We start from the raw sequence: 12926 nt of genomic DNA on the forward strand, positions 1-12926 counted from the left end.
TATGTAGTCTCGGAGAAGACCCGATGCACAACCTACAAAGAAAAAGTACAAGTGTCAAAACCTTTTCTGTTTGCAGAGAAAAGCGTAAAGACACGAAAACATACCTGAGACAACGCTTCTCGAAGAAGCCATTCCTTGGCAACCAGAGCCTCCTGGAGGGTAGCTTGAGCTTCTTTGCAGGCGCGTTCGGCTTCGCTCTTATTAAGATTGGCAAGTAGAACTTCCTTTGCGGCAGCCTCTTCGACGCCCTTAAGCTTCCGCTCGGTGTGGTCAAGCACCCCCCTCTGGTCCAAGATTTCCTGGAGTTTCTTGGCATCTTCCATCGCCAAGGCATCATGAGCCTGTTGAAGAGCCTCTAATTTGGCTTTAAGTTCTTCATTCTCCAGGCGGAGAGGCTCAGCAACAGCTTCAGCCTTGGTGGCCCTCACGGTCGCGTTCCTCGCAGTATCCTTAGCCAGCCGAAGCTGTTCGTTAACAGCTTGGGCAGCCTTGGAGCGGGCCTCGAGTCGCGCTTGAACCTCAACCTCGAGGGCCTTGAAGGCCTTCTCCTTTTCCGCAGCCACTGCGGTTAGTTTTTGATTCTCCTCCCGAAGAGCACGCGCCTGAGATACTTCTTTAGCGTGAGCTGCTTTTAACTTGTCGTTTTCACGACAAAGCAGCTCGACGCGCGGCTGCATCAGGGCCTGGAGAACTCGAAGCTCATTGGTTAGCCTACCCTCCTAGTAGCTAGCCATGGCTTCCCCCAACGCACCATGGGGAGCAGCGTGGCGAGCCCATTCCACGCACTCCACAGGGGTACGAAGGGTTGTTCCTCGGCGGATGTTCCATCGCGGAACATACACTTCATTGGAATCTGACACTGCAAAAGAAACAAAGCAGTTAGGAAAAGATGATAAAAAACATAAGGGCCAAAAGAACCCTACGCACCTGTAGGGTCAATGACAGGCCGATAGCCACCAAACCCATCACCTGAACCTAAAGGAAATCCGTCCAAGAGGTCAGGCAGATGGGAAGGTGACAAAGATTGGCGAGAAGCCCCGCGCGTACCTGATGGACCGGCTGTCGTTGCCGGTGGCGAGGGCATTGTAGCAGCCGTTGTGGTCGCCGCCGTGGTCGCCGCCGCGGTCGCCGCCGCGAGATCCGCAGCAATTGTAACCGCCGGCTCGGTGAAGGATGCTGTAAAAATCGCACTCACCGCCGGCGATGACGTCATCACAACTGGAACAGTCGGCTCAAATGAGTGAGCAACTGAACCAGTGGATGCAGGCGCAGGAGCAGCCGCCTGGGTCGTCGCCTCAGGTAGGCTGACCCGTCATTGGCGGGGAGGTACTCGACCCAGCTCCACCCTGGAATGCGTCAACATCCACGCCTGCGTAAAGAAGATAAATGTTATATGATATTAAACTATGAAGATAAAAGTTAAAGTTGTACTTACGGGTTTTCTTGAGCCTGAACGTACGGACGGGCGGGGATGAACCCGATGGAGCCGGCCTCTTCACGCCGGTCACCGTCGTCTTCATGAGCTCTCCGGAGGTAACAGTAGTAGCCTCCGGAGCAGTGGTCTTGTCACCACCGGGCTTCCCCGCCACCTCTTCGCTCTCTGCCTCAGAGTCCGACAGAAGCACTGGATCGGCTGTGGAGGCCACCTTCTCCTTTCCTTTCCCGCCGGCGGCCTTCTTCTTCCGCACCAACGGAGGACCATCTGCGGATTCCTCATCAGAACACATGAATAGAGGAATTCCAGCAGAGGTTTCAACATTGAGGGGGCGAGGATTAAAAAGCGCCTTACCTGGCCGCCTGGCGCTCAGGATCTCGTGGCCTAAGGGATAGACCTCCACGAACAGATCCGCCATTTGTTCCAGGATGGGCAACTCGTTCTCGTCTAGAGCACGAGTACCCATCCGCGCGGGACCGTCAGCTTCCCGCGGGGACAGGAGCGACTCCAAATCGTTCCCCTCTGAAATAAACAGGAAAAAAGTTAGAAGAAATTTTGAATTAACAAAAATAAACGTAGCATACCGTAGGGAACAGAGTTCGAACCGTATTCGAGGACGATTGGGATCTTCCGCGCGTCCGCCTCCTTCCATACCCGACTCATCCCCAACATTACCATCCCGGACTCTGCAAACCGGTAAACCGGAGATTGGACCCGGGATATCCTCGAAAACCATTCCGCCTCCTGGTAGTTGGAGGCGTGAAGGCTCGGAAGTGCTTGGCCATTCTTGAACTTCATGGCAATGGGGATGGCGCGAGCTAATATGAAGAAGAACTCCCGCCTCCATGAGCGAAGACTCCGCTCGGTGGTACAAATCTTTAAACCCTTAATCCGGGTTGTAAGAGTATACCACCCCTGGATGCACCTCCAAGTGTAGAAGGTCATCAGGCGGTCAACGTAGGGCTCAATGCCCAGAATCCGGCACACCCACTCGAAGTGCCGGACCTTGGCAATCGCCATCGGGTGCACCTCGGTCAGGTGCACACCGTGCCTCTCAAGGACACGGTAAACAAACTTTGTCAACGGGAACCTAAGATTCCCGTAGACAAAGAATGCAGCATACACCCCGATCTTGCCTCTGGGGGCATCATACACGGTTTGGTGGGGTTCCGGAAACTCAGGCTCGAGAGACTCGAGCATGAACTTCCGGACCACGTACCGGTAAAGATCGGAGGGAAGAGCACACTGGCACTCACCAGCCGTGCTCTTGTCGTCCTTGTCAGCAACGGACGACGAGATCTCGGCATACACAGCCTCCTCGGCTGTAGACTCGAGATCACGTGAAGACATCTTGCAGAAAGAAGAAAACGATTTCGGGAAAATGCTTGCCTGAAAAGGTGAGTATTTGCCGGAAATCGCTAAGAAGAAGAAGAGAAGGGTGAAAGTGTGGATTATAAAGAGGCCTCTCCCCCTTTATATACTAATCGCAATTAATGCGATGAATTTAATGCGGAGGAGAGAGAAATCGAAGGTGCAATGAAAATATGACACATGGCAAAAAGCAAGCTGGCAACAGCTGTTGAAAGGACGCGTGCCAGTAATTTCGCGGCCACGCGCCCCGAAAACTCGCGCCCACGCGCCTGAAAAAGCGACTGGAATGACCATGTACTGTCACGTCGCCATAACTTCCTGCATGTCCTGACACAGAAGAAACCGTCGCACGACGTTTCAGAGGTTTGGACTGTTCTTATCCTTTCACCAACTCTTCAAATTTCAAAATTCAAAATTTAAAAATATCAAAAGGTAAGCGGGAAAATACCCCTTACCCCTTGGCAAACAAGTAACCGTAAGACGGATGCGGGTACAGTGTAAAGGCAAAACCCTTCACATACCTAGCACCCGCGGGGAATTGAAGCCAAGTAAACTTTGGCGAACAAGTAACCGTAAGACGGATGCGGGTACAGTGTAAAGGCAAAACCCTTCACATACCTAGCACTCGCAGGGAATTGAAGCCAAATATTCCTCGGCAACCAAGTAACTATAAGACGGGTGCGGGTACAGTGTAAAGGCAAAACCCTTCACATACCTAGCACCCGCAAGGAATTGACGCCAGGAATACCTTGGAAGTAAAGTAACCGTAAGACGAGCGCTGGTACAGTGTTAAGGCAAAACCCTTCACATACCTAGCGCTCCGCTGGGAATTGAAACCAAGAAGGATCTTCTGGGCAATGCTTGCGGAAACGGAAATAACATCCCCGCATAGCGGGAACGTCGAGAACTATGTTGTCTGAAGCTCCAGGATGGAATTGGTGGTTTTAACATAATTGATCACTATGTTCAAAACTACCAAAACCTCATGGAGAATCCACACAAGTGGGACTCAACGCTCCTGACTTGCGAGGAGGTTACAGACCTACCCGCATCATACCCAAAGACCAAGCAGGAAACTCGGGAATTTCTGCAAGTGACAAGGACTTCCGCGGGAAGAATCCCCATGGAAAACCTTAAAAAACCCCTTTTCAAAACCCTTTGCTTAAGTCCAAAAGTTCACCTCACTTTATTAAACACGCATGAGAAGAACATTGGACTGGGGGACTTGAAGAGGTAGGTCCCAGCAGAGCCCAGTTGGACCCGCAAGACTCACCTTAAACAGGGACGTCTGCGCAGAAACCAACTGGATCCGCAGGACCAACCATGCTCAGAGACGTGACGTCCTTACGCGCAGTACGCAAGCTGGTCCCGCAGGAAATGCCTCCCTATGGTGAAGGACTCTGCCTGTTCCCGCAGCTGCGGATACAAGCCATCAGGGAAGGCCACCCTCGCAGCAAGGCTACACGCACAAGGCTTAACTCTCCATCACTCAGTGTCACCTGAAGGAATGAGCAAAGCCGGGAACAATCCCGCACATAGGCGGGAGGGGGAATACTCCCGCCCAAAAGCCAGTCCGTATACTGAAGGATCTTTTACTGTATCTGACGAGGTATGGGCGAAAGATCTGATCAGAGATACGACAGCTCATTGATACAGTATGGCGAGCAGCATGCTCCTGTACTGTGTCACTATTAGCCGCTGCCTACTCACCAACCCTTACTGTAGGACGTGCGCAGCCTACAGTTGGTGGAATAGTGTTACTGTTGGCCGTAACCTACTCACCAACCAGCATGGCCTGCGTATGGTCCACAGTTGGTGGGACGTGCACAATCTACAGTTGGTGGAATAGTGCAACCGACTTGGTTACTGTTGGCCGTAACCTATCCACCAACCAGCATGGCTTGTGCATAGTCCACTGTTGGTAGAACAGGAATACTATTCAGCCGGCCACACCTCCTTGGAAACCTACCTTCGGCTATAAATACCCCAATGGTATGATCATCTCAACATATTATTATCACATCATATACTATCTTATATCATCATATTATACCTGATATCTGCTCTAGCAATCTCTTAATATACATTTATATTTAAAGAGCAATCTAGTCTGATTCTCACGCCGGAGGGTGGTCACAAGGAGGAACCCCCCCCCCCCTTCTCAGTGACGAGCTCACGGTGTCTGTTTTGCAGGTTATCAGAAGAACCATCTTTGCTGGGTCTAACCCCTCGTGGGAAACATCTACTTAACCCCCAGGTTACCAGTAACCTGTTCCGGGTCACCTAGTGTTTCTTCACCCCCTTAAGTTTTTAAGGAGTTTCAAAGTTTATGTTTAAACTTTTAACAATAGCCAAAGCAACCCTTTTACTATGCTAATCATCGTAAACTGTAAAAAAAGAAACTTAAACCCAGTGCACAATAAAATAGGTTTCAATTGTCACATATTAAGCTTCTTCAAATTAATTAACTAATTAAAGATATTAAATTTTAGGATTTCGAAAAATCGGGATGTTACAATCACACCCCCATAATTGCCTGAACAGCTTCACTCTTCTTCTTGATAATCTTTAGCCTAACCAGAAACTCCAAAATATGCAGTTCTTTAGCCTTAACCTGCAAAACCATCTCTGCCAATATTGAAAATTAACCGCCGACTTCTCGTTATTGCTCACAAGCCCACGAGTCCAACCAAAACTGTGTTTTAACACCTTTACCCAATTTGATTTTTAATCTCTTCTTTTATATTCATATTGAGTTAGGTGCCCATTTCCCAAAGCCCAAACTACAGTTTTCACTATAGACATTCAGTTAAATGCTGTATATATATTATAAAACATATAAGTGAGAAAATATTAAAATATAAAAAATAGTGGATATTTCAAATTTTAAAACATGCAAACTCATAGTAGACGACAATAGCAGTTGCAAACTTAATAATAGCTCAAAAATATATATATATATATATTTATCAAGACTGAGTAGAAAAATTTAGACTGAGCTTACCAGCAACCACACAATGATATATTCATGCTGCAGACAAATGATTAGATCACAAGGTGTACAGGAGACCCTGTGGTATTGGATCATGTTCAATATGAATCTTTAAATCTGGAGAGCTGCGACGGAAATAATTGAGAACACCATCAAATGCAGCCAAGGATAGAGGGAACTGGCTTGAAAGCAAAGTCAGACTTTGCAGGCTCGTGAAAGGACAATTTCGTGTTTCGAGCAATTCGGGGAACTCAGAAAGACCCTTAAAGACATTTAAGTTTAATGTAAGAGACTCTGCCGTACAGAGTTGACTGAAGGTGTGCATCCAATCAGTAACCTGTGGTTCGTTGATTGTCTGAAAACATACTGTCTTTAAGGAAACAAGATCTTTTGCAGATAATGAGAACTTAGCAAAGCCTTTATAGGTGAAAGATGAGAGCTTTGGTGCTGAGACCACGAACTTACATGATATATAATGAAGATTTATAAAGGACAGAGTCTCTAACTTACTAGACTTGATGATGAAAGTGTCAAAAAATAACCAACAACCATCCAAGGCAAGAGTTTTTAGATTGGGAAACTGGGAACAAAAATCATTAGACTTACTAACGTCATTCAATATAAAGTTAACATGGTTTATGTTCAAAGTGGTTAGAGATGGAAAATCCACTATCAGAGGAGGACTAAGTTTGAGATCGAATTTAATGCTCAAGAAGAGTTGTTCAAGATGCCGGGATCTAAATAAAGATGCATCCAGTTCACCCCGTCTGGTTTTCTTATCACCTGAGAATTCAATCCTTAGCTTCCGGGTCTTATGAGACATTGCATAGACAATGATCTCTCTGAGGAGCGGAAGGCCAATGAAATTGGATTGGAATTCACGCCTAGATAGAAACTTATGCACAAAATCTGGAAATTTAGAGCCACTTGCCCGATTGGGAGATCGAATGATCTCGGTGCTCAATTGGGGCTGGGATTTCCAGGTATCTGTCACACCCTCAAAACCCACTAACGGGGTTTACCGTCAGAGGGTGTGAACTAACAGGATCGGATTCATTAGTTATAATCAAACCATAAAACGTTTACGAGTAATTAAATGCGGAAGCGTAAAACCATAGAAACCAATGTTGCGTCACGCAGGACGACTTAAAACCCAATGATAACAGTTTAAAATAAGTTTGCATAATTAAAAGTGTTTCAAGCAATGCATGACCCTAAACCGCGCGCCCGCCTCGGCTACCTGAGAATAACATACTAAAAGTGTCAACACGGGGTTGGTGAGTTCACAAGTTTATATAAAATAAAGCGTTTAGCGTTTGCGTTCAGCGTTCAGCGTTTTGCGTTCAGCGTTTTGCGTTAAGCGTTTTGCGTTCAGCGTTTTGCGTTAAGCGTTTTGCGTTACCAGATAGTGTTATGTCAATTATATATCTATAGGTAGCTAGCCTATAAACAAGTATTACTAAGTGTTCGACACCGAAGCTCACTGTTTATCATTTGTCTTGCCACCAGGTCTATCCCGACCATGGTATGTGTTTAGCCAAGATTACACCCACTCGACCTCCAGTCGAGTTTAGCGTTGGGTGGGGTTTGTCAAACCCAGTAGTACTACTCAACAATGACTCGCTATTATCCAATATTAAACGGTTCGATGTGAATGAAGGACTTTAGTTAACGCGTTTGCCACTTAGTCTTTACACGTGATATATAATTTATACTAACAAAATCTTAAATGCGTTTTTCGGAGTTATCTCCCCAAGTGAAAAGAGTTTGAAAACAGTTTAAAAGGGGTAAGTGAACTCACTGTTTGCGAAGTATTCCCAAAAATAAATCACCAAGTGTTGCGTGTCGCAGAAAACTCTCTCTAGCGTTCTAAAACAACAAAGAGATTTTCTAAGTATCGGAACTAATATCGAGTCTCTAGACCCGGCACATAATTCCTAAGCACAAGATACGTTTCGTGTTTGTTTGTGAATCGTGTGTGACTTAACAAGTACATTTGTGATACAATACGTGCGTGAGCAATTATTTACGTGTCATGTATTAAAAATGTACATCACTAGCAATTACTCCCCGTAAGGGCAATTTGGTCACACATAACAATTAACTAGCAATTATTCCCCATATGGTCAATTTGGTCAAAACATAGCAATCAACTAGCAATTATCATGTTTCATGCATTTTCACAAAATTCAGCAGCTAGTTTCACCGAGACAGAAATTATACTTGAAAGATTGTCCTATTCCACCGATCATAGCATCACAATTAATTTACCAAAAATCATCACAAAAGCATATATGTCCTAGGTTTCCAGAAAATATTTTATTATATTTTTATTCCACATAGGTTTCTCACAATAATCAAATCATTACAGCAAACTCATAACAGTCAATTCATGCGCAATAGAATGTTATTTGAAATTCCCGTTAAACGAAAAATCCAATAAATGCAAGACCACTTGGGTTAGGTTCCTAACTCAATAAGTCAACTTCCAGAAGTGGAACCAACCCAATTGGTCTCGTAGTTCATGAGATATAACATTTACAAAACAACCCAACAGCAGGTCTAACAACTCAGCTTTGCACAACGTTTTTGTAAGATCATAAAGGTTAACTTTTACACGTCCAAAAATTGCAAATTTACATTATTTAGAAACTAGACTCAACCTAGTTTACTGTAGTATCAATTATCTCAATCAATTTTTACTTTTACACCCCGTTACAGTCAATGAAACATCAACAACACAATCTGTCCAGAAACTGTTTGCATCCAAACTCAACAATTTAACTATTTATGGACCACAAATCATTCATATAACATTCTAGACACCATAACTACTATCTACGCATATCAATTACAACATACATGCATAGTTAGGGTTTTATTTGATCTCAAACTCAAAGACACAACAATTAACATGCAATAATATCAAAACTAGTTATCAAATCATCATTAATACACCATCAAATCAACAACAATCATATGAACACCATACATAGGAAAAATCGGACCTAGGGTTTGTAATTTATACCTTCAAAACACCAATACAAGCAAGAGGAAGGTAGGAGATGGCTAGAAACGGATGTAGGATGCTTCAATTGTGAAAAACCAAGATCAAAACCAAGTGATATGTGTGTGTATGTGAGCCGATTGTGAGGAGAGGGGGAGCAAGGGGCTGCCGTCGGTTTTTGTGAGAGAAAGGAAGAGGAGTTTAGGGTTTTATAATATTATTAATAATAATCAAGTTACATCTAGGTCCCTCCACTTCCAAATGTTACTTTTCTAGCTTAATTAACTTAGTTTGCACATTGAGTTAACGTTATATAACATGTTATCACATAACACATAAGTCTAACACATAATTATCACATAATTATTGTTTTGACGTTTTTCGTTTATTCACCAATTGTTTGCGTCAACTCGTTTGCGTTTCGGTGCAATTCCCGAAAGACTACACATGTAGTAAGTGTCAAGCGTCATTTAAACCCTAGTTTAAATGTAATGAGGTGTGCGTTATAGGTTCAGTGATCTAAAGTTTGAATTGACGGAGTTGAGTTAACGGAGTTAACCTGAAATTGACGATTGTCACAGTATCTCTCCGGTTTCTTGATAGAATACTAGATTGAACAGCATATCTAGTATCCATGAAAGAGAAAATGTGATGAATCAAACCATCCGGCAACCGGCTTAGTCGATCGTCATCATTCAATGCTTCGCTAGCCCTACGCCTAATTTTCTTTGATTTTCTCTGAGCCATTTTTAGGGACAAGTGGATGAATCCTAACGGAATTCTTTGTTCACCAAAAGAAGTGGCGATAAAGGAATTGAAAGGAAGCGATTTGGAGTGTGTGTACCTTTGTGTTGGATAAAGGAATTGAAAGGAAGTGAATTGGAGCCCCAAATCTGTATAAGCCCTAGTGTTGTGATTTTGGGGCTTTGTATTGACGATTAGCGGTTTATATGCTTGCGCTTGTAGCTCTAGGTTCATTGAACTTGGACAAATACGGATACCGTCAGAAATGTTCTATTCGGTCGATACTCAATACGCCACTAAGCGGTCAATACATCATCAAATATACGAGGATCGTTAGTTTTTACTTGACTAAATTTGCAAGTATTATTGTACTCATTACTCCTTGAACTATAACTCAGAACTCCTGTGAATGATTATGATGTAATGTACAGAAGATCGAATTTCAGAGAGGTAAGATCACAGTGAAGTCAAGTTTTTAATCAAATGAAGAAGAAAGAAAAAATTCAATTGTGTATACACCTCCAATGTAATTAGCTATTAAAAGGAATCAAGCGATGTAACGGCAAAAAATCTATGTAAATAACGAATAATATAGCTCTGAGTAAAAAGAATCAAAATAATCAGTCATGAATGCAGAGATACAAATTAATCAAACAGAACCCTGTTTATGCATGTTCTCATTGAGGAAATTTCCTATAATTAATAATGTAACATGAAGAAGATATTTAAAGATCACAACTATCATAGCATGTAAACAGTGACTTCCAATGCAAAAAAAGAAAGAAAAACAACAGCTGAGTTTCATTAACAGCATGAGTTAAAAGAGAATTTTGACAGCAGCATTATAAATATCCTGAAATGACACTTGGCAAAGCAGAAAGGATAACTAGCATCTAAATCCTGAGACGTTTACGGATGCCATATTCAGGAATTATACATACCCAATCAAGGTATTAGCTTCCATGCTGCTGATACCATATAGTACCATCTTGGCCTCTGTTTCCAGGATCAGCAAGTTATCCGGTCTTAAATATATAAAGCCACCATCTAAAAACACATAATAAATTTATTTGTTTAGTAAAATAACTAACAAACAAATTCTCTGACAGATCCAACTTCAACTTCTTCACCACAGGTACAAGATCCATTCTTGAACAAATGAAACTGATTTGCACTACTTGATGCGAAAAATATTCATATAATCAATTTTGCAACAGCAAGCACCTTGTGAGCCTCCCCTGTCCGATTCCAACGGCTTGTGCACACTCAAAATGCCTATGATATAAGGCAAAGGCATCTAATTCAAGTGAAATCTTTTGAATAAAATTACTAAAACTCTAATATGTGAGATTGTGTGCATTTCAGAAAACTTATACAATAAATTATAGGATGCCATATCAAAATATTTCAACTTGTAAATAGAAATGACAATATATAGAGATTAATCGGGCTCGTGGGCCCAATACTAATAAACCTTAAATACTATAATACTATAATATCAAATACTTTAAACTTGCTTCTAATGCAGTTTTAGAAGCAATCAATGGCTCAAGAAACTCATGATAATCAAAGACGATAAATCGAACCAACGGTCCTAAGAACAATGTTCAATGTCAAACTTAATCAAACACGAAGAAACCAAACAACCATGGATCCTGTTTATACTAAACAAGGAAAAAGATAAACTAAGAAACGAGATAAACATAAAATACTAAAAGATTAAAAATCAGAATTCAAACAAAGAGATAACTGTATAAAAAGATTTTCTCCCAAAAGTTTCAGTTTATGTGCAAGTCAGCATATAAACTAATAATCACCTTGAATGGTCACATATAAAGCATTAAAAAGTCATATGATAAAGAACTGGTCAGAAATATATGAACACAAACAGAACACTTCACAAACAAAAATACTTACAATATAGAACATGAGAATGTTTTATATAGCTTACATAAACATCAGGAGATAACTACCATGCTTATTGTACTCCAAAACCTGCACCTAGATTAACTGATACAATTGTTCAAGTACTTCATGTGCCTAGTGAAATAAATCCCATGTGTTTGAAGTTATAAAAACACCAATTTTGCAAGCATTCCCTCATTTGTAGAATCTTTGTTATCAACTATGATAATCTACATTGCAACTCTGTTCTTTCTAACAGATCTGCCGTACTATCTTTTAATGTTCTTGCCTTCTTGGTACTGTGTTTTGTCCATAAAAATTTCATTCACCCCTTTATTATTATTTGATGTTCTGAACTACTTGTTTTATTATAATTGTGCAATTTGACCATAGTAGCCAACTGGAAGGATAAAGTCACATAAATCAATTATAAAAGAAAATAATATTTTGCTATTATGTCAGTTTGGTTATACAGGAATTTTCAAGCCCAAGAATTACCAACATAACTCACTATAAAACAATCTGTTATCAAAGAGTATATGCACCCTTCATCATTACTGAAATCACACTAGTAAAATTAGCTTATTAACAGTGAAAGTAATTCACTACCACCTTAGCAAGTTCACTAAACTTTCAAATTCCATGACTCAAGATACATCCCCCTTCTGACGTCCACGAATTGAAGATGAAATCTAGTGCTTGGTGTCAAGCAATCCCCCTTCTGGCCCTGACGTAGCCGGTTCTTCTTTCAAACATCCTCAAATGACGTGGCGCATATTTCAGTTGGATAACAAAAACTTTTTTTATTCATCTAGACATTAAGCTTATCTAGAGGCATACTGTTTTAATATGTCACCTACTTTTGTTCTTAATCGATTTATACCAAAGCCCTGAAAATATTAGATTTATCAACTCTGGTGTATTGACAAAAGCATCAGCCTCGTCTCATAGCAGCTGTGGAAACCAGACACAATCACTGTCATCCACCAACGCGTGTCTAATATGACAAATAGAGAGAATAAGGGCAACAAATATGATATGACTGTGTGATCTTCTTCCCATCTGCCTCTCTGTAATCTGATTTTAAACTGAACCAATATAAAGCAGCCGATAATTTCTTATTCTATTAACTCCATATTGTGTTAAAACCCCATAACACAACAGTGTCGGTTGATACAAGACATGGAAAAATGTTGAATATCCCAATATTGATGGCCTATGTGGAGTTGATACATGCTATCAAAACCTTAAACTTCCAGAGATGAGTACTGCCCTATTGGTATATAAATAATAATAATAATAATAATATAATCTGGATATATGTTGTTAGTGTGATCTTGCGTAAGTACGGAGACCTAGTTGACGTAGTGAGTCTAACGAGGAATTGTATGGGTTAAAGTTTAAAAGGTTATAAACAGGGGTTATTTGTAACCAAGTTAATCATAACAATTAATAATACAATTGAGATTTGG

General features: G+C 41.7%; 1 protein-coding gene across 1 annotated transcript; it reads right to left on the bottom strand.

Annotated features, from left to right (window-relative positions):
• Window positions 1-5676: 5676 nt before the first annotated feature.
• On the bottom strand, window positions 5677-9552 carry LOC143572228 (uncharacterized). The gene is made up of 2 exons (XM_077057446.1): window positions 9468-9552; window positions 5677-6785 (listed from the first exon to the last, which is right to left on the bottom strand). Exons 1-2 carry the CDS (start codon window positions 9550-9552, stop codon window positions 5857-5859), a joined length of 1014 nt encoding a protein of 337 aa, XP_076913561.1. The 3' UTR covers window positions 5677-5856.
• Window positions 9553-12926: the final 3374 nt, after the last annotated feature.

This window comes from Bidens hawaiensis, unplaced genomic scaffold (genome assembly GCF_021521415.1).
Source record: "Bidens hawaiensis isolate Kalapana, Puna unplaced genomic scaffold, B.hawaiensis_p1.1 tig00025779_1, whole genome shotgun sequence".
In the NCBI taxonomy this organism is placed as follows: domain Eukaryota; kingdom Viridiplantae; phylum Streptophyta; class Magnoliopsida; order Asterales; family Asteraceae; genus Bidens; species Bidens hawaiensis.